The 22,159-nt window shown below is 36.1% G+C and overlaps 2 protein-coding genes and 1 long non-coding RNA gene across 4 annotated transcripts; all 3 read left to right on the top strand.

Annotated features, from left to right (window-relative positions):
- Window positions 1–364: 364 nt before the first annotated feature.
- LOC112278770 (protein DA1) lies at window positions 365–5,980 on the top strand. 2 transcript variants are annotated; one of them, XM_024512513.3, is made up of 13 exons: window positions 367–965; window positions 1,592–1,757; window positions 1,905–2,093; window positions 2,252–2,531; window positions 2,704–2,854; window positions 3,130–3,265; window positions 3,536–3,619; window positions 3,766–3,885; window positions 4,032–4,244; window positions 4,435–4,497; window positions 4,620–4,735; window positions 4,848–4,906; window positions 5,035–5,980. In XM_024512513.3, the coding sequence occupies exons 3-13, from the start codon at window positions 1,926–1,928 to the stop codon at window positions 5,298–5,300; spliced, it is 1,656 nt and encodes a 551-aa protein (XP_024368281.1). In that variant the 5' UTR covers window positions 367–965; window positions 1,592–1,757; window positions 1,905–1,925; the 3' UTR covers window positions 5,301–5,980. The 2 variants fall into 2 exon arrangements, with proteins under 2 accessions (XP_090104425.1, XP_024368281.1); XM_090248299.1 differs by having other exon boundaries at window positions 365–965; window positions 1,592–2,093.
- A 3,384-nt stretch (window positions 5,981–9,364) lies between these two features.
- LOC112273439 (early light-induced protein, chloroplastic) lies at window positions 9,365–10,638 on the top strand. Its single transcript, XM_024502235.3, has 2 exons — window positions 9,365–9,685; window positions 9,868–10,638. The coding sequence occupies exons 1-2, from the start codon at window positions 9,512–9,514 to the stop codon at window positions 10,351–10,353; spliced, it is 660 nt and encodes a 219-aa protein (XP_024358003.1). The 5' UTR covers window positions 9,365–9,511; the 3' UTR covers window positions 10,354–10,638.
- A 1,404-nt stretch (window positions 10,639–12,042) lies between these two features.
- Window positions 12,043–12,566, top strand: LOC141044953 (uncharacterized). Its single transcript, XR_012216779.2, has 2 exons — window positions 12,043–12,185; window positions 12,415–12,566. It is a non-coding gene; the product is annotated as an uncharacterized LOC141044953 (long non-coding RNA).
- Window positions 12,567–22,159: the final 9,593 nt, after the last annotated feature.

The following is a 22,159-nucleotide window of genomic DNA, read 5'->3' as shown; positions in this document are numbered from 1 at the left end:
AGGGACTGACTGACTGACTGACTGACTCTGCTAGTGCATGCATCCCCATGTTAACGTAATATAATGTATATGTAGGTGATGTATGTAAGCCTTCACGCCCAGCTGGGGGGAGGGGGCTTCACTTTTCTCTACCTCACCGAACAGTGAGAAAGAGAAAGAGAAAGAGAGAATAATAATAATAAAATGTAATAAAAAAAACAGAGGATCTGCTTGAATAGTTTTTACACCCTAATTGTTATTGTGTCAGCTGCTGTTGTTTTTTTTCATCAACTTTCTGACTTTGGTGGTATGGGGTCGGGTCCACGGCGGTTTGCGTTTTCGTGATAAGGGGGGAGAGGGGAGGGGCGGAGAGTGATAATGTTCGATTCCAGATCCCCATTCATTCAAGTTGTTGTTGGGTCAGTCACATGGCCATCGGGCAGGCACACACACAAAGGGGTACTAGTAGTAGTAGTCGTAGTATCAGACTGGGGAGCATGTCGCGAAACACGCTTAGTCGTCGACTAGGTACAATCGTGTGTTTCGCTTGCAGTTCTCTGGGGTTTTGAGAATTCGGAAACGCGCGGCAAAGTGTGTGTGTGTGTGTGTGTGAGCGAGAGAGAGAGAGAGAGAGTGAGACTTGGTGTGTGTGTTGGGTTTGAGTGGGTTTGGGTTTTGCGAGCGCCGCATCATTCTGTGTATGTCCACATCCATTCGGCGCGTTCTGCGTCTCCCTAATTTTGCCCTCAATCCTGGGGGGGGATTACACGAAGAGGATGCTGAGAAGCACCAAGCTGCTTTTCTTATTGGTCTTTTCTGTGGCCGTCTCTGTCCACTGGCCTGCAACGCTCTCGTGAGCAACTAAGCGCTCAAGTGCGTAGACCTGGTTGATGATCGAGTCTCACTGCTACCCTCAAGCGGCGTGTCTTGGACGCAGTTGCCGAAACCTCCTGGATTGAGGGTTACTGAAAAAGCTATACTTGAAGGTATACGGCTACGTACTTCCCTGGTTGTGTTCCAATTTTACTGCTGATGAGGTTAGGTTTTTATTTTTGTTTTTTTTTGTGTCTCTCTATCTCTCGCTTGGGCTCCAAACAGAGCCTGAGTCTTGTCGATAAGGACAATCCTAGAGCGGCAGTATGGGCATTAATCTACTCGAGGAGTCGTTGATGACGTAATAGTGGCCATGGCCATGGCCGTGGCTGCATGGCGTTAGGGTATAGTATTGTTTTGACCTGGCCTTCAAGCGTTTTGGAGCATTCCAATCATCGAGCTTGGCTTGTGGATTGCTGAGCCTGCTACTCAAATTCTACCCTCATCGTTTCTTTGGCTTTTCACAGTAGCTCAAAACTGTCGGAGCTTTGATTTCTATCCCATCCACGTCAACATGTCCACGGGTATTCAAATTAGCCTTCCGGAGTTTGATTAGATACTATCCCATCACTATGAGTACCTTGCGCTGGCAAAACAATGCTCATCCAAGGACGCCATAGCCACAACAGAAGAAGTCAAAGTCTCTAGGCTTCGAAGAGAAAGTGACTCAGTTTCGTAGCATCTTTTCTGGGCGCCAAGTCGCGAGTATATTGTGCTGAAGTGGGATGTTGTTTGACAGGCCTGTTAGTTTTGCTGCTATGAAGACCCCCGGGTGGGAGGTCTGGAACAACATGCGCAAGCCGCCAGTGTCGATGTAACTGGGCTGCTGCACACGGAAGCCGACTGCACCTGCATTGCCGCAGAGGCTTGACATGAATTTTTTGATGATTCTGCCCTTCTAACTGGTGAGTGCTACAATACCAAGTGGTTGAGAGTTGATCACCCACGAGTTGTCAAGCGTACAAGGCCCTCTTTAAAAGCCCTCGGAGAACGACCCTGAGGAGTCATCGGGACATTGCACTCAGCAAAGAAAGGATTCTTTTCTATTGCAGGAAGAATTAAACCTTGCAAGGATGGGTTGGCTTGATTCTATTTTTGGCTCTGGCTCTGGCTCTGGCTCATCTGATCATCGTCGCTACAGCGAGAATGAGTATTACGAATATTCAAGACATAGTTCTGGCCCATCGCATAGCGGTGGTGGCTTCAGTTCTGATTCGTGGCGTGGACCCAACATTTTCGAGGTAGTCATTTCAGCATCTTATTATTCTTCAAACCCAAATATATGTTGTATATTTATGATCTCTAGGGTATGATATTAGATATGGTGATTGGAGCACTATCAGAGCCAGAAGCACGCAGATTGCAGGTTTCTTACATGAATCATGCACAACTTCTACAGGATCCGTATGCCAATGTGTACTCGAGCTACGGCAGGAGCAATCCATATGATAACGAACGCTCGAGCCAAGGCTATGGAAGCTCGAGTCTAGACTGTGGGCACTATAGTCATGACAGTGGACGTTCGTACCAGGATTACAGGAACCCTTATGGGTATATGGGCCCTGGTTATGGTTATGGTTTTGATTATGGTGCCAGCAGTGAGCCGAGTTATCTGGCTAGGCGGAGTACCGAAGAGGACAGGCAAAGCACCAAACAGGTGGCTTCAGATGACGATGAAAGTAAGGTCAATTTCGCATACAGTGAATTAAGAAGGGAAAAAAGAAAAAAGAAAAAAGAAAAACAAACTGGATCGGGAAATTTAACAAGAAGTTAACTATTTTTGCGGGTTCGCTAGATCGCAGTGATGGAGCACAGGACGCGATTAATTGCTCATGTTGTGTTTCTTTACAGGCAGAGCTGAGACCGAGGATGAATTTGATAACGAGGCTGGAGACTTAGCCAGGGATCTGGGAACTTTGAGTATTCATCATCATCAGTATCCCCCACCGCAACGCACTTCTGTCATTGCTCCCTACAACCACAATTACATGCCTGCACCTAGGTAGCGTTTCTTGCTTCCTATCATTTCCCCATCCGAAGTTCTGTGGCCAGTCGTTTGAACACTGAAACCTCCCATCAAACAAACTTAAGACAGATACCATGTGGAATTGGATTTAACCTGCTTCATACTTCCTTTCAAGTGTCGAACCAATAATTGATAGTTTGTCTTGACTATCACTAGATTAGTTCATCTGTAGATAATGGATAACAAGAGAGCGTGATGCGAGATATTTGGTTTGAAACTAACATGTGACATGGCATTGCTGCGTATGGTAGATCTGCTCCACAATCAACTTGTGCTGGTTGCAAGCAGTCGCTGAGTCATGGGAGGTTTCTGACATGCCTTCATCAAAATTGGCATCCTTCATGTTTCTGCTGCCGTTCCTGCGGCAAGGCCATAGTTGACCGTGAGGTATGCAGCCCTGATTCTACAGGGCTAACGTCGAAGTTTGCTCTATCTTTTAACTTGCGTTCAAGACAACTAATATTATTTTCTATCCTTTTACAGCATTCTGCCATGTTTTTTTCTTTTCTAAAATGTAGCAGCTTGAGATGCAAAGCCTGTGTCTGATCACTTGGAAGGTCAATAGAGGCCACTCAAATCGCTGCTTTGTCCGTTGGGGGGTTGAGTTTATACCCATGAAGTTTTGAAAGCAATGTTAATTTGCCTTCGGCTGCACAGTTTTCCGTGCAGGAAGATGCTCCATATCACCGAGAGTGTTACAAAAAGTCCTTCCACCCCAAGTGCGAAATCTGCTACAATTTTGTAAGTGACAAACTTACTTTGCTAACGGAGTCTAGCATGGTTCTTCATGTTCTCTAAAGTTTCAAGGAGCAGAGTAGCGAGGGATAGTTTGCCGACTCAATGGCTGCACTATGTGAAAATACCTGCTGAGCAAGTCCCTTCTGCAGATTCCTCCGAATTCTAAAGGATTGATTGAGTACCGATCACATCCATTTTGGGATCAGAAATACTGCCCGTCACACGAATGGGATGGAAGAAGGCGTTGCTGTAGTTGCGATCGAATTGAGGTACTAGATTCGCATCTGGATTGAGCCTTTGTATGTTGACTCTAAAATTATTTGGGCGATTGTTGGGCAAGGTACCAATGTGTATCGCACTAGTAGCTACAGATTCCTTGCAACCCGTTCCTGATTGTGTTTGTGTGTTCGTATAGAAAATAGACCAGCAATACACACCCCTTGGAGATGGCAGGAAGTTGTGCGAAGATTGCATGGAATCGAACGTGATGGATACAAGGGGTTGCCAGCCCCTATATCGAGAAATTCTTAAATTCTACAAAGGTTTAGGCATGCCCATCGAGCAGGAAATACCCATGCTTTTGGTGAAGAGAGCTGCCCTGAATCATGCTAGGGAAGCTGAAAAGGATGTAAGCTCTTCCTTCTGCGAGCACCTTTAGTAGTGCACTCTAGTGTGATGAAAAGTGTTCTCTCCGTTTCATAAGCCAGATTCTAATGACTTGCGGCTCTGCAGTTAATGCTTGAATAACACGTATAGTTATTCTTAGATGTCAGGTTTCCATGGATTTACAAATGTGTGAAATGTTGACAACCATGCAGGAGCACATACACGCTCCAGAAACTCGAGGACTCTGCTTGTCAGAGGAGCAAACTATAACCACTGTACGTCCAGTATGAGAAATTTTCTCACTCGCATTTTATGCAAAAGTAAAATTTTAAAATCCCAAGAAGGACTGTATTGTTTGCAAATGTGAGTTTAATTTGATTGATTGGTGCAACAACAGGTCTTCGTTTCTGACAGAGGTGAATATGGAGATTATGCTCATCCTGAGATGCAGACGAGGAAGTTGACTCGTCACTGTGAAGTCACTGCCATTCTTGTTCTCTTCGGTTTACCAAGGTCAGCATTTATAATGCGTCGTCTTTTTCGAGGATAAATTATGATTGTTCAAAGCTTAGCTTTCAGTAATGTAATTATCCGATTTCTAACTATACTGTTTGTCCACGCACAGGTTGCTGACGGGCTCCATCTTAGCACATGAACTGATGCATGCATGGATTCGTCTTGATGGTGAATGAAACATACTACCTTCAAACCTTTCCCCTGGATATTTAGTTCAATAATGTCGCTGCCATGTTTGATGAGTACTAAAGAACTTTATGAACTCAACAAACGTTTTTGTTTTCGTGAACATGCAGGTAGATTTCCAAATCTGGACAACGACATAGAAGAGGGAATATGCCAAGTGATAGCCCATATATGGCTGAAAGAGGAGCTCGAGAAGTTAAAGAGAAGTGTCTCAAGAGAAACCAAACGCCTTGGTGAATTTTTTCTTCACCAAATTGAGACCGACTCGTCACCCATCTATGGAGACGGTTTCCGAGCTGCCTACACTGCATACAAGAATTATGGGCTTGCAAAGACCCTGAACCATCTAAGGAACACAGGAAGAATACTCCAATAAACGCCAGAAAGCAAGGTAATAAACTCAATGGGTGTGGAGACCAATCCTCGGGAGGAACAACGCATGTCAAGACCCTGAGGCTTGGCATAGCTGGTCTGATTGTGGACTGATAGAAGTGTTGAAACTTTGAAGTTTGGCTGATCAGTCCACTGCTTTCTAGTTATCTTTGCACCTGATTGACTGGCATAACTAGTTAAGCTTCCGCGATACTTTCAAGGAATGTAAACTTTTAACTCAGCTGTCGGTGGATAGCTTCACTCTTCTGCTAGACTTGAGTAGATAGGAGTTGAAAGACTGGGCTCAGGGGAGGTAGCACACACTGGCTTAGGTATCAAACTGTTGAGCTTATTGTTGAGTCCTTTCAAGTCTCTGGCGGCAAAGACTCCTGCATCGAACTGGGTGCACCAGAATTTTCGGATGTGGAGTAAAGATCGAAAGCTCGATACGCGGGCGTTGGAGATGGCAGGAAGTCCTTCAAGTGATCTACGTAAGTACCAAGCAGGCGAGGCTCAACTTGCAGCTGCAGTCTATAGGCGAGAATCACAGGGACCTTGTGATATAATGAAATGAAGAAGCATTGTAGCCTATTACTGTAATCGGAGTAGAACACGATGTCTGAGAGTTGTTATGAGCAAGAATGCAAAACAAAACCAAGACATCTTTTTGTTCTTCGTTCAAAATTGTGTTTGGTTTCGATGTGTGTGTTTGTTTTGACAATCAAATTATGACTTTTCGGTTGGAGTATGAGTAGCACCTTTCGCTTTGTCCGAGAGGTCTGAAAAGTTTTTCACCTAGTTCTTGTGGAACTTAAGGAGAACTTAAATTTAAATTAAACTTACACTTAAATTTTGTGGAAGATTTCAAGCAAAGTTTTTAACAATAAAAAAACAATAATATCTTAAAAAATCTAAATCAATTAAGTTTAACATGCTTTATTGCATTGTGAAACATTGTTATATCAATAAAAATATTTCAAATTTATATTAAGTATTTAAAATACATTATATGTATGTATGTGTATATATATATATATATATATAGAGAGAGAGAGAGAGAGAGAGAAATGTTAAAATGATCCACCTGTTTATTAAATCGACCTATCCTATCATGACCATCAGTAGAGAAATAGATCATCTATAGAAACCGTCATTACAATTATGGCTTTATCTTGACCCCTCATTTCCAATCCTCGCTCTCTCCATTCTCAACTCTCATCGCAATCCCCTTTGTTCTCTTTATTTCTAACCCTCATCCCAACCTCTTTTCCCCCTCCAAATGATTGCCACCTTTGTGTTTATTATCCTTCTATTGCCCTCTTGTGAAACGTTTTTATTCTGCATAAGCTCTTGGTAAAGTTTTTATAATGTGCATTCAAACTTGTTGGATTTAGAGGCTTTGGATTTTGTGAGTTTAATTCCAAAATGGTTTTATTTAGGTTCTAAACTAACAGTTTGTATGTGAAGTGGTATTTGTTCTTAGTAAAATTGAAAAAATTAACATGCATTTTTTCCACAGAGCTCATTTTTAGATCAAATAAAGGTTTGTTATATGGACCACAATCTGGTAATGAAACCACCCTAAAAGAAAGAGATGAATGCATTTGCATGAGAAATGGATTATAGTGATTTATCTATGATGGAGTGCAAAGAAAAATTTGTATTAGTAGACAATTGTGGCTTGATTTTGCATTTTTAGGAGAGATAGAAAGAATTGGATATTTTTTTTTGGTTGTGCATGTGTACCAAGCATCAAATTTTTGTTCCTACTTCAAGAATTCTTTACCTTTCAAAGATAATGATTAAACATGTCCTAGATGATACAACTTCTATAATTGAAGAATTATTCTGTAAAGGTATTTTGATGCTCTCTTTCTACTCTCTTCTTCCTGCATCTCACTTCACTTTCATAAAAGAATAAATTTCTCTTAAAATTTGTTGCTAAATTTTACCATCAATATTATATATGGTTTGTTTCTTATAGATCTTGTTGCTTGGTTTCTAGATTTGAAGATTTAACTTTAATGTTGTTCATAAAACTTTAGAATAATGGAATCGCATAAAGTCAAAGTTCAAGATGAAGAAAGAAAAATATTCTCTAAATGAGTCATAGTATTAAGAAATTATATCAATTTTAATTTTACATATGCATATTGGGAATCCACAAAGAGAAATATTTTATTACCATATCATAGTGAAGTTTCTTATTGTTTTTCATCAAACTCAAGAAGAATTTTAATGGTGTGATTGAATTATATTCAATCTTGCATTAACAAGATGAAACAAGATACACATCCAAGATTCAAGCTTTAGAGAGCATTAGAGTTAAAGTCAAGTATTGAACTTTAACATGTGAGACCTCTTTTCCATTTTGCTTGGTAAGAAAGTGTATGTAATCAAATTCTAAATATTGCTAAGAAGAACTCTTGACTGAGACTCATACAATTGGGAACAAGGGAGGGGGAGGGGGTTTGGAATGAAGAAGGCTAGGAATAGAGGGAATGAGGGCTAAAAACAAGAGGGGTGGAGATCCATTTTTCTATTGATGGTTGCAATAAGGTGGATCTATTTAGTAAATGGGTGCACCATTTTCATATTTTTCTAAGTATATATACCTATATCTTTAAAATATAATAATTTATATAAATATATTTTACTATTTTTAACAATCATGATTTTTTTCTCCAAATAAAAAATAAATATGCAGATATTAATTACCTGCAGCAATCAAAACTATAATTTTTTTAAAATAATTTATTTTAAATTTTAGTTTAGTCAAAAAAATTAAAATACTGGTTTTTTGCTTTATAATATATAATAATGCTTATATACAAGATGAGAAAATCAAAATATTAAATTAATTTATTTCCTATGGGATTATAATGATTTAAAATCTAAGAGAACATCTGAAATTCATTTTTCCTTTTTGTGACATATTCAAGAAAATAATGTTGGTACACTAAAACAATTATTGAAATCTTTTTTTTCTTACAAGTCTTTTGTATGCATGTAATTTAAATGTTGAATTAAAATAAGCAAATGAAATTTGACTAGCATTAGAGTTTTTACTTCACTATCTGCGCTAGAGGTTTTTGAATTGCTCAGTTGAAACTATATCTATTCACTTATACTTTTTGTTTGTAGTATTATCTTTAAAAATTATTCAGTTTGATTTATTTTTATTTTTATTTTTTTGGTATCTTTGGGAATTTCTTTATTAATATATTGGCCAAAATTTTGGCTATTTATATTATTATTTTTTTATTCATTTGTTTTAAAACGTGGAAAATTTTCTTAATTCAAAAGAATACTTTTTATAAAATGAAACAATTAAATCAACATCAAATGTTTGCCCTAAACTTTTTAGAATACAAGTATTTGGATTTTTATTTTTTTAAAAAAAGAATCCTATAAATCAACCAAGTAAAAAAATAAAAAATGAAAAATGTGTCATTTATTTTTATTTTTTTATTCCGGTATTATTTCTAGCACCCAAAAAAAATTTCAAAAAACATATGTTGCATTTCTAATACTTTAACTTCCTACTTACATTCATCTTCTACTTTCACTTCAAAACTTCGATTTAATATGTTGTAAGTTAAAAACCTTCGATTATTAAATGACGAAAAGCTATACCTAACACAAACCGTACCTAAATGAATTTTTATAAACAGACAGAAAAATCACGAAACAAAACAAAACAAAGAACTACTTACAACCGCACAGATGGGTGAGAGAGCGGCTATAGGAGGCCGACTTGTAGCCGCGTGTCGGTGGGAGCGGAGGCAACGAGGCGGACGGGGAGTGGCAAGAGGGAGAACTTCGACGGAGGCCGAGCGATGGGTTTTGCGCGATCCATTGGTAGATGAATTTGGGGGGTCTCGACGAGGGATCCGACGGATCCGAGACTGCTACATGGTGCAGTGTTGAAACACCCACTTGGCAGCCAAAAAGTCCCCTCTTCCGATGCCGTTACTCGACACCTACACACCGAACTTTACACTCCTTCCGGCGCTCTCCTTCACATATAAACCTCGCTTGCAGGGATCCTGGTCACCAGTCATCGGAAGCATTCCTTCTTTACCATTTGTATACCTGTGTACGATAACCATTTTCATTTCGTATAATTTACAGCTTGTTTTCTTCATACAGTTCGTCATTTTTTTTTTTTTTTTTTTTTTTTTCTTCTAGTCCTGGTTTTTCGATAAGATCAGAATGGCAACGTCAAGTGTGTTGAGCAGGAACTCCATCCAGTCTGCAGCTGGGCTTCCAGCGCTGGGATCTGCGAAGGTGAAGGCCAGGTCGAATATTGGCCAGTTCCTCGCTGCACCCGTCTCTCAGAGGGCTCGGCGCAGCTTGGTTGTCAACTCCAAGCAAGACACTCCCGCTGTAAGTGCCACATTCCGTTGTTGTTTCCTGTACGTTGGACCTTTTTGAGTAAAATCCTTCCAGCCTAGAGGAATTATACCGTGGTATGTGATATCCTTCACTGGGCAGTCTGCAAGGCCAAGTCGGTTTGCATGTGGCATTCCTCTCAATGCTCTGGTGCTCAAATTTTGTTCACCCTGCAGCCGGAAACAAAGCGTGAGCCGGAGAAGAAGGATGACCCCCTCCGCATCTTTGAGGGGTCGCCTGTGGAGAAATTCTACCGACCTGAGAACGAGCGCCGTCCGGAAGACGGCAACACCAGCACGGAGAGCCTGATGAAATTCGACGGACCCGCACCCGAGACTATCAACAGCCGTCTGGCCATGCTGGGCATTACCTGGGCCTTCGTCGCGGAGATTCTCACAGGCCAGAGCGTGTGGGAGCAGGTCACCGAGGGCCGGGGCTTAATCTGGTTCCTGTTCGTCGCCCCCATCGTGATCGGCGCTACTCTGATCCCCATGTACAACAAGGAGTCTCCCGACAGCCGCGAGAACGGCCCCTTCAACGCGCAGAACGAGCGATGGAACGGGCGAGCGGCCATGATCGGACTCGTGGCGCTTCTCGTCACCGAAAACATCTACCTCAAGGGCCCATTGCTGGGCTTCATCCACAGCTCTCTCAATTTGTAGACAACACATTATGGGCACCATCAACAAGGACATCTACCGATCCTGCACCCATTATGCAGCGAGCATGCATTCAATCCTCTGAGTGCACATAACAGCTAGTATTGTATAAAACAATAGTAGTTGTAATAATATTAAACTACTGTTCATAGTACCTTAAATATCGACAAGCTATCTAGACATTGCCGGGGAGAAACCCACTCCGAGTGAGCAATAGCGGCGTGCAGCTTTACAACGATTGTAAACTCATGGTTTGAGAATTGGATAATGTATAAATAGTTTTCTTAAGACTTGTACTGATCAAGACGCAATTCTCAATCCAGTTATTGAGATCGCCGGTATCAGTGTCTTGGTTTTTGTGGACTGTTTGACATGGTGACTCGAAATGTTGAGAGTGTCGGTTGAGAAGAGTTGTGATTATGGGTATACAGTTTGGGAACTCTGTGATGCGAATTAGAGCTTGGATTGATGCAACCGCCATGTATTGACAATTCTCGACACAGAGTTGATAGTCTTTGTATCGCAACATCAAAAGTAGTTGTATACAAGGCATTGTTTCCTCAACCTCATACATGCTGGTTTCCGTGTGATGAAGTGGTGCTTCGGTGTTGGGGTTGTGAGTACGTGTGAAGAGTGAGTGGCATATTGTGCAAGCTTGGGGTGAAGATAGCCGAACCGAGAGACGTTGTAGACAAGCAAGAGCGAAGCCAGCGAGGTGAGGATGGACGGTGGGCAGATGAGCCATAGCGTTTGCGGGGAGTGCTCGGAACTGGATTATAGGGCCGCTGGGGGGCAGGTTGACAGTGTGGGCGGTGATATGATCGGGCACACTTCATAGGCGTAACCTGCTCCATGAACGTTTGAATCTCAGCGAAATACATCGTGCCGCATGAGCCCTAGTTTTGCGGCCTGCAAGGGGATGGGTGCGAGATGGGCGACCTAATGGAAAGTTTAATCCCCTTCACAATTTGACGTAGCGACTGCAAGCCAATAATCGTGCGCAGCCTGGGAATCTAACCCCAGTCAGTACCGTGGGAGGGTACTATGGTACCTGTGAAATTGTGAAATCCCCACTGTGGTTTAAAATCCCCCCAAGGTGGGGACCTGATGCTTAAATCGTGACATGTGGGTATGGCCTTATGCCGAGTGAAGGTGGGCAATCGGCCGTGCCCTAACTGGGCCGGGTATAGTTTAGCATTGACCTCTAATTCTTTTCAGACGTCAAAGTGCGGGCTATACTGTAGAAATTGAATAATAACTTACTCTTTCCAGGGTTTGAAGAAGGATTTGTTCTATGCATGCGCCTTATGAAACCCTCCGCATGACTTCGTCCTTACTTCGTTGAAAATTGGTGCGATCACTTACCTCTTGTTTTGATTTGTGTTGGTCCTCTTGACTTATCTTTCCTGTCAACTGATCCTGCTCGTTTTGTTGGTGAAGTGTTGTGCCTTCCTTCATCTCCGGTGTCTTGTGCTTAAGCTGAAGAATTGTCGTCCATCAAAGAATTGTTGTCCATCAGCCATCCAAGCGTGGAAATTATCGCCCTGGAGGTAGTGTCGCAGTGGAAGATTATTTGATTGAGTCTGTATTTCAACAATTCAAAGAACCTCTTCCGCTTGTCAAAGTATCTTCGCATTGCTCTAAGTTTCTGTCAACATTACTTTTTTTTATGTTCCTAATATGATTGTCAAACAAGTTCATTGGCCAAAATTAATCAATCCATATTCACCGCCACTATTGTGGCGATTGAGACGAGTGAACAGACGATGGTTAAGATTTGTGGCGTTGATATTGGAGTGACAAGCATTTGAAGTTGTGCGGGTTGACCATCTAGGGTATGTCGCAACTCTTGGAAGAACTGGTCAGAGTTGGGCTAGTTTGACAGAGAGATTGAGAAATGAAATATTTTTTCTTTTGTTTGTATTGAGTGAAGATTTTGATAAGTTATGGAGTTGTCTTCAAGAGGAGTCTGTAGGTTCTGAGTCTGCCTCACCATGATGTGAGGGAGTAAGAATTTACCAGAATGGCGAATTCTAATGTTTTTGTATAGTTGATAAACTGCAGATTCCGAGCTCGTCTTGGATTTTTAGGAATTTTCCTCGAGTAAGAGGTTTTGTCATGGTGTCCGCGATTTGATCCAATGTGGATATATAGAATAAATCAACTGTACCAGTTAGAAGATTCTCACAAATAAAATGATGCTGTACTTCAACATGTTTAGATCTGGCATGGAAAATGGGATTTCTAGCAGATTTGATGGTACTTTGATGATCATAAAAGAGTGAGATTGGTTCGATGTCTTTACCCTCATTTCTTTGAAGTAATGTTTTCAATCATGGGGCTTCTTTGATACCTTCAGTTATTGCTTTTGTTTTTGCATCAATATAAGATGTTGCAACTGTCCTTTGTTTTTTGGATGCCCATGTAATAGGTCCTCCTGCTAGTTTGAAACATATGAAACATATGATATAGATTTTGTCATTAGGATTATTAACCTAATCAACATCTGTATATCCAAAGATTTCTGCATTTTCATTTTAAAGATACAGAATCCCAAAATCAAGGACACCTTTAAAATATCTTTGTACATGTTTTGCAACTTGAAGATGAGCCTATTGTAGTGAATGCATAAATCTAATAAGAAGCCATGTAATATATGTTAGATCTGGTTAAGAGTTTAATGAGTAAATCATTTTCCCTAAAAGTTTTTGATAATAATTTTCATTAATTGGTGAAGAATCTTCATTTTCCAATTTTAATCCTTTGGATGTTAAAATTAAAGTTAGATTACTATCTTCTATTACAAATTTAATAAGAATGCTTTGAGTATGAGTCCAGTGTGTCAAGAAGAAACCCTTATGTGTTGATAGAAATTCTACACCAAGATAGAATTTGAGTTTGTTAGGTTTGATATATCAAACTTCATTAATTACATCTTTAACCAATTTACATAAGTAGTGTTATTTCTAGTAAGAAGTAAATCATCCACATAAAGTAAAAGTATTGTAATCCTTCTATTAACACATTGATAATATAGACTATAGTTTGCTTCTATTTGATTCATACCATGATTTTATAGAAAATTATCAATTTTTTGAATTAAGCTCTTAAAACCTGTTTAAAATCATAGAATAATTTATATAGTAGATATACTTTGTTGGCTGATTTTGGCTTGATAAATCCCTTTGATTATACCATATATACTAATTCATAAATATCACCCTTGAAAAATATAGTTTTAACATCTAAATGATATAATTCATATTTGATTAAAGTTTTTATAGCTATTATTATTCAAATGGTTTTCGATTTTGCAATAGATGCAAAAATTTAAGAATAATCAATTCTTTCTTATTGTTGAAAACCACAAGCAACAAGTCATGCTTTCAATTGTTGACTATATTGTTTTTATTGAATCTGATATTTCTTAAAATCACAAGTTTGTGCTCACTTGGAATCCAGCAATAATAGCCTTTAGTTTGATTATTGAACCTAATAAATATTCCTACAAATAATCTTTCAGAGAGTTTGTTTAATATACCATCTTTTTTAAGAATATATACTTTCAATTCAAAAACTCAAAATATGAAAGAGGAAAAGAACTTTACTTGTAAATTATTGGCATGGCATTTGTGAATTGAGATTTGTAGCCAGTGGTGAGAAATTTATAAGATAGGCAATAATATTCATGGCCTTACTTCAAAGAAACTTAGATATTTTACTATAAATTATAATAGCTTGTGTTTTCTTAAGTAGATTCCTATTTATTTATTCAACAACCTTATTATGAGAGGAGTGTTTAATGTTAGTAAGTTCTTGACAAATCCCATGACCTTGAGAGAATTGATTCATAGCTGTGGAGAAGAATTCATCATCTCTATCAAATTGCAACGCAGTGATTCTCTATCCACTTTTATTTTCAATAAAGATTATGGAGTGTTTAAAAATTTCAGTAGCTTCTAAATTCTTACAAAAATATTGTACTCACAACATGCAACTATATTCATCTATTATTACTATGACATACAGTGATTTGGCAAGTGAAGGCAATGACATTGGCTCTACTAAATCTATATGTAGTTGTTCAAGAATCATATTCATAAGAGAATGTGTCCATAAAATGGTTGGCAAAAATACAACCCACTATGAAGGAGCAAATTGTAATTTGATAGTTGCTGTGATAAATGCTAGTGTATGCTAGTGGCCAACTTGGTTGATGGAAAATGTCCTTTATTTGAAATACTTCATTATGTGCCAAAGTTATAAACATTGGTATTAGTTTAATATCAAAGAGAATCCATAAAGATTTAGTGATTAGTCAATTATAGAATAAACGCTATCAAAGTATCTTTGTTGCATGTTTTGGAGAAATTTGATGCAATCTAGACTTGGTTATTGTTGAAGCCTAGAAAGTCAATTGCCACAATGGTTAAGAACCTTGAGGAAGGATTTGATTAACTATTATCTAATGGAGATGCCTTGACCAGTAATCTGTTCCGATGGACCTCGAGCAATTCAAGTGATGTTTTAAAAATATGCTTTCTATATTTTGAAGCCACTTTTAAGACTCTAGACCACTCATTTGATCAAAAGTATTTGAGACTAAATCCTTGGATTTAATACTTAAGCCTCTCTCAAGTCCAATGTTTATATCAAATTCATCTAATTGATCTTGGCTTATGTAATAGTACTATTTTTTGCCTTCTATATGTAATTACATATGAAGACTCTATTATTTTTGAAAATAAAATTGGAGAATACATAATAAAAGCACAAGTACCAAATGCTTGTAAAGATGGCTTGATTGGATTTTATAATTCTTCCTATAAATAAAAGGTTTTGAATTCTCCTTAGTTTGAGTCCACCAGTGAGCCATTATATAGTTTTATTTACTATATCCTTTGCAATTGTTATAAATTTAATTAAAAAATCAAAATATTTTATTGTATGACCTTAAATTAGCCAAGTGAAGCTTAAATCTTGCACCAAATTCCAAATGCATAGTTGATTAGAAGCCCATATACCAATAGACTTCTGCCAATTAACTTTTGCTCCAGTGCTAGTGCAAAATGTGTTGAAAATATTCATGGTTGTATTCAAGTTAGTTTCACTTCTTTGTAGATATAAGATTGAATCATCACTATATATCTAATTATTAATAGATCTTCTATTAGATAGATTTAAATCATGTAATGATCTAGTGGAGTTGTTAAGCATGTGTCCTAAGTTATCTTTTGACAATAGATAAAAGTAAAATGCCAAAGGACAATTTTATCTCACAGATTTTTGGAGGAAAAACCATTCTCCTAAATCACCATTAAAAGAGACCTTGGAAGTAGTTTTGTTGTATAATGACATTATTAAATCCATCTATTCTTTTGAAAAATTTATATGTAGTATGGTTTGTTAAAAAAAATTCCACCTAATCCAATTATATGCTTTTTCAAAATCGAAAAAGAAGAGGATTAAAGATTGGTTGCTTTTAATTTTCCATTCTTAAAACAATTGAGCCATGAAAATATTATATAAAATACATCGGCCTCATACGAGTACAGTTTGTAAGTTCTTAATTCATATATATATATATATATATATATATATATATACATAAAAAAAATGTAGCATTTTGTAATCCAAAATCTTTCTTATTATTTTATATATTGATTCTATTATGGAAGTTGGGTAGAAATTGGTGAGATATTATAGCTTACCTTCTTTTGAAAAGAAAGAAATTTTATGTGTGTTAGAAGATCTATCTAATAATTTAGTTTCAAACACCTTCTTGACCAATCCTAAGATATTTGCTCTTATTTTGTCCAGGTATGATTGAAAAAATTCTATAGGAATGCCATCAATACTAATAGCTTTGCTAATAGGAAGGCCTTTTATTGGATCTACAACTTCTTAGTATGTCAAGATCTTTGTAAGAACTATGCCCTATTTCCTTGTTATATAAACTGGAGCATTATAAAAATAATTTTATTTGACCAAGTCATTGTTTTTAATTTCATCATTCCAAGAATAAAGTTAGATATAATATAAATCCTTACAGCCTTGAATAGAATTAAGATCCATAAGAGCATTGCTCACATCTATTAGTTCTCAAATTGGTGTGAGTTTTTTGTGTCTATTGAAATATTCAAATAACTTCATAGTACACTTGTCCTTGATCCTTGTCCACTCTAATATTTGTCAATTGTATCTAGCTTCCAATTACTTTAGTCTATAGATATATAAATTGATTTAAGTTATATTGAATTTTTTCCATGCAAACTTATTATTTAATGTACTTGTAACTATAGTTTTGCTTCGAAGAAAAGTGGAAAGTAAGTTTGATATGTTTCTCTACTTTTTGCCTTATATGTTGTAATTTTTTTATTACTATATTATTTGACAATCTTTATACATAATTTGGTACCATTTGGCTAATAAGAGGGGATTTTCTAATTTGTTTAAAAGAAAGTATTGATTGAATGCTAGGAGATGTTTGACCTTTTTATGTCTGAATTATAATTGCACAAAAATTGATACATGGTTTGAAACATATATAAGTACTAGCCAAATTACTATTAAGCCATTGTTTTGAATTAGTTTTTAATTTAAGTAGGATCTATCAAGGCACAAATAGATCATCCTAGGAATTGAGTGACAATTAACTCAAGAATATTGCATGCTATTTGTCTTGCAAAACGTTTAGGCTCTAAAACTATCTTGTAAATCAAGATTAATCATGAATTTATTCAAGGCTATTATCTCCTTTATTTCACTATCTATAATGGCTTGCTCATCCTATTTATCTTCTAATTGATTGATTATATTAAATTTATCTCTATAATCTAATTAGCTTCTAATAGTTGGTATTATCTAATTTTGTTCTAAAGCATTATGTCGAAATATCTATAATTAAAAGCTTACATGTTTATTATACCAATCTTTAGATGTAGAGTCCATTGGAGAGTGACAAATTGTGCCTTGTTACCTATGATAACCATGTGCTTCTTTACAAGACTGGCTATCCTATCTAAAACAAGAACCATTGTGCCACTTTTGAAACTATCTTGTTGATAGAATATATAGCCTTGTTCCAAAAAGTTATTCAATTTTTAAAACCAATTTTTTTTTTTACATATATATATATATATTTTTTTTAATAACAATTTGTGTTTCTATATCAAAATTATATTAAGGAGCACGTGGAATTTTTGAAGGAAATATTTGATTTTACATTCTTTATATACTATAGTGAGGTCTTAGCCAAAACCTTGTGCATTGTACAAAGCAAGAGAAAGATAGTCATCTATCTGGGTTATCCATTTTCAAGGTCTGAAACTTCCCATCTTTTTCTTTATTACCAAATGGTCTTATATTTGATTAATTTTCATGGTCCTCTATTAAGCTTAAGATAGTAGAATCCAAAAATATTAGAAGGTGATTGTTTTTTATGTTCTATACTTATGTTTGGTACTACAGATAACATGATACATTTTCTTGTAAGACCAAAGAGAGAGATTGGCATTGAAGTCTAGTTATATTTTGTATGGTACATATGTCAATATTATATTATATTAGTGTAATTATATTACAAAGGAATTTTTTGCATGTGATTTTTATCCAATGATTTAACCATGATATCTCATCTTAAGCCCAAAGTAGATTAATGTGTTTATATTTAAGTATTATCCATTTATGAAGATGAAGCATGGTTTAATTTATTAGATATATTAGGGCCGATTTTATTGTCTAAGTTTTTTCTTTAATATCCTATGAAAGGTAGAATGAAACAAAGGGCTTTTTTGCAACCTCTATTGGTGTTTTTAGTAGGCCCTTTACAAGTCTATAAAAGATTGGGAGGACAATTGCAAAAGTCAATTTTCTTTTGAAGCTCTTATCAAAGGCAAAGGGTATCTAGAATTGGCCATGCATATTATAAGTATTGTAACTTTGTATCTCTTTTAATATTTGTTTTAGAGTGGTAGATTGATTAAATAGTGAATTGTATTTTGGCTACCATAAGAATTTATGTATTTGAATAATATTGATTTTATTTTGTTCTATGGATTTTTTAATTTAAGTGCTGGAAAATTATTTTTTTCTATACAAAGATGCTAAAATTACTTATCCTTTGCTAATTCTTTTTTCTTGTTTCTTATTATTTATTTATTTTGGAGCCAATTGTTTAAAGATTGGTCTTGATTGAACCTTATGTTTAAAAAAACAACATTAATTATATTGCAAGGTTAATCCACTATATTCAAGTAAATATTTGATTTTTCTAATATTATCTAATCAAAGAAGCAAGATCAATTGAGGTAAGAACTTCACATCATTTATTAATATGTTGATACATAGACCTAATAATATTGTTAGATGTATGTTTGTATCATCTACAAACAATAGTTTACTAAATATCACAAAAATTTCTTTGAGAGAGTCTTAAATTCTAAGAAATAGAAGAGCTCTTAAATTTGTACTCAAACATAGGTTTTTAGGTTGGCCTTATTAAATAATGCATCCAAGTTAATATATAGTGACCAAATATAAATTGTGATATTAATGTAGATGTTAGAGTGGATCATCAATTAAAAAAAAGAATCAGTAAAGGATTGATTTGGCTTAGATAGCTAATTTGTTGGTACTCTAAGTGCGGCCTATTATATACTCAAATACCATATAATTTGAAAGGTTGATTATTTTTATTTTATATTCTTAGAAACAATTATATTCAAGTATAGTTTGTAAAGATGCACGCCTATCTAAGTCTTTCTATGGCTTGTTTTGATCACTAAGCTTTGCTAATTCTTTTGATTTTATAATCAATGCATTATATGGTGATTGTCTTTTTGTAAGATCTGATATTTCTCTTAAGAAAATGAAGTGGATCTTCTCTTCTTCAACATTCTCCATTTATTAGTGAATTTCATAATTGTTGATATTGAAAATAGTATATAAGAAGGTATTTTAATAAATTTGGAGCCATTCTTGTGACTATGGCCACAATTTTATTGTATTTTTTATTGATAAATGCCAAATCAAGCTATGAATATTTCTTTAGGAAGTATTTTTTAGTAAGTTTTCTCTTTTGAATTTAATTCTATATGGCTTGGAAGACAATAAGGTCCATATCTCTGATGTTTTCTAAAATATTCTCTTCTAATAGTCTAGAGGTAGGATTGGCTATGATGTAATTTATAAGAGAAGGAATTTATTCCTGTTAAGTTGAAGTGTACTAGCAAGATATGCGGCATTTGGCTTTGTCTATCTCTTTTAGTACATACAAAAATTTGAAAGTAACCTGTAGAGTTATATAGTTATATAATATAATTCAATATCCTAATGTGTTGCTTGTTAATAATAGATTTGTGTATTGCTGCTATTTTTTTACTAATAATTCTTTTATGCCTCTTCTAGTATCTATATTATTCATATTTAAATCTCTTGATCTTTAGGAATTAAGTTTGATTTTGGAATAAGGTTATTATTTAATATTTGTCTATTCCTAATAGATTCCTATATTGATAGAATCTTTTTATTTGTGATATTCTTTCCTCTATATTTTCTATTGGCCTTGCAATTGCATGATAGGCAGGAGATTTATCCTGCAACTATGCTTTGGCTTAACTAGCTAGCAAATTTGTGTCCATTTCAATCAAATTGACTCAAATTAGGTACAAATGTTCTACTACTAACACACTTTACTACATTGATAGTAACACATGAGAAAAAATACATATTTAATTCATAAAATCATGGCTATCAACTTTCTTAGAATTTTGGATCTAGGTCAAGAATATAGCTCCAAATTTCATAGAATCTTCTTAACCCTCTTCCAAGGTGATTGGAAGATAATATAAAGGGGATGTTCTACGATTAAGCTATAGAGGTTGAAGGTACTATAATACTACTACATTAATTGCACCTTATAAAAGAGCCTATTTGTCAAGTATTCCATAATGTTGCATCTCTTTGATGTCACCATGTGTAAAATCTTCTACATATTTTTCTTGTATATATCACTACAAATGTCTATATTAAAAACAATTCAACCATAACTTCTTGTTCTTACTCCATGCAATGAAACATATTCCATCCACTATACAACCTCAACAATGTAGTTTTGAGGCTTCTCAACCAAAGCTGCTTTATCTTCTATAGTTGTATTTCTTACTATTCAAAGCAACTTATAAGTCTTTTATGAAAAAAATAACTGAATATGTAAAATAATCAAACTTTATGCTTTGAGCAATCACAAAAATAAACTATTATATAACAAAGATCTTTAAAAGCTTAGAGATAATATAATATTAAAAAATAAATATTTCTTTACACTCAAACAACTCATACAAAAGTTTTTTTTTTCGATGTAGAGTCTCTATCACGAATTTAGAATACTGATTGGAAATCTAAACAAGAAGCTCAAGAAGAATCGACAAGAACTAGATTAATCAGATGAGTACAAGAACAATACTAGAGAGGTGAGCTAGAGCTCCAAGAGGTGTGTTGCCGAGACTAAGGATCCCCTCAGTCTTGGCTCCTATATATACTACAAGCTAAGAAGCTTCTCAAGTAGCTTCCACAAATTAGGAAACTTCTCAAGTAGCTTCCACAAACTAAGAAGCTTCTCAAGCAGCTTCTATGAATTAGGAAGCTTCTCAAGCAGCTTCCACAAATTAGGAAGCTTGTCAAGCAGCTTCCATGAACTTGAAAACTTCTCAAGTAGCTTCTACAAACTACAAAGCATCTCTAGAATCTTCTATAACTTCCTAATATATGTCCTTGACATCACCTCCTTTCTCTTTTAGCTTGGAGGTCTCTGAGAAGCACTCCTATTGCGAGTCAGTACCAATATAAGAAGTTAAAAATTTATTGCATAGTGTTTGTAATATATTCCAATTATTGTTCGTGCGAGAAGTATTTCATTGGTCCTTGTAACCAATGATAGTATCCTATGCCTTTGATTTCTGACCAAGCATGAACTTCCATATCTTCATTGTGAAAATGCCCTGCAAATACTCCTTCAAGAAGTTCACCGTAGGTAGGTTCTACCTCAAACACAATCACTAGCGACCTGTTACTAGGTATCATCTATCATCTTCTTGGTACAGGCGGTTCTTCATCTCAAGGTCGTCTTCGTGAGATACTCGGTTGAGAAGACATGACTGGTATGGTATCTAGCTCTTGGCTATCCATATCAGACTAAAAAATACAAGCACTAAACATAGAAGAATGGGCTCATGTTACAAATTTATAGTCTCTAATTATGTCTTTTAGAGGTTCTGTCTCCCCCTTCTTTGTAAAGCCGAGGATTAAGAGACTTCAAGGAGAAGGAACTTCACTAAAAAACTTTCATCAAAAGGGCTTAGATTTCTGAGGATAGTGTCGATGAAACTCCTGTACCTTATGCGACGCATTGATAAGATTTTTCACTAGTTCTCATGTGCGCTCATTGATATCATAGCCGCTCCAATGCACTAGGTACTCTAATTTTCTCTACTTATACCATGAATCTAGTACTTTTTCCACCTTGTATTCCTTGTGGTTCTCAATTTCAATATTAGGTGGCGAACATTGTACTCTTTTAGAAAAAAATGACTCTCGATAAGGCTCCAACAAAAAAACATGAAAGACTAAGTGTACCTTCATAGCAACTGATAATCCTAGATAGTACGCCACTGGATTGATTTGCTTTTGAATGACAAATGGTCCCAATCTCCAGTAGTCCAACTTATCACATGGCCGCTTGATTTTGATATTCAGTCGAAGCAGCCATATTTTATCTCCAATTTTGAAAGTAGGTGCTTAATTTCGAAAT

Source organism: Physcomitrium patens, chromosome 2 (assembly GCF_059467195.1).
Source record: "Physcomitrium patens ecotype Gransden chromosome 2, ASM5946719v1, whole genome shotgun sequence".
In the NCBI taxonomy this organism is placed as follows: Eukaryota; Viridiplantae; Streptophyta; class Bryopsida; order Funariales; family Funariaceae; genus Physcomitrium; species Physcomitrium patens.
The sequence above is the reverse complement of the archived record's forward strand: the minus strand, read 5'-3'. Positions and strand labels throughout refer to the sequence as shown.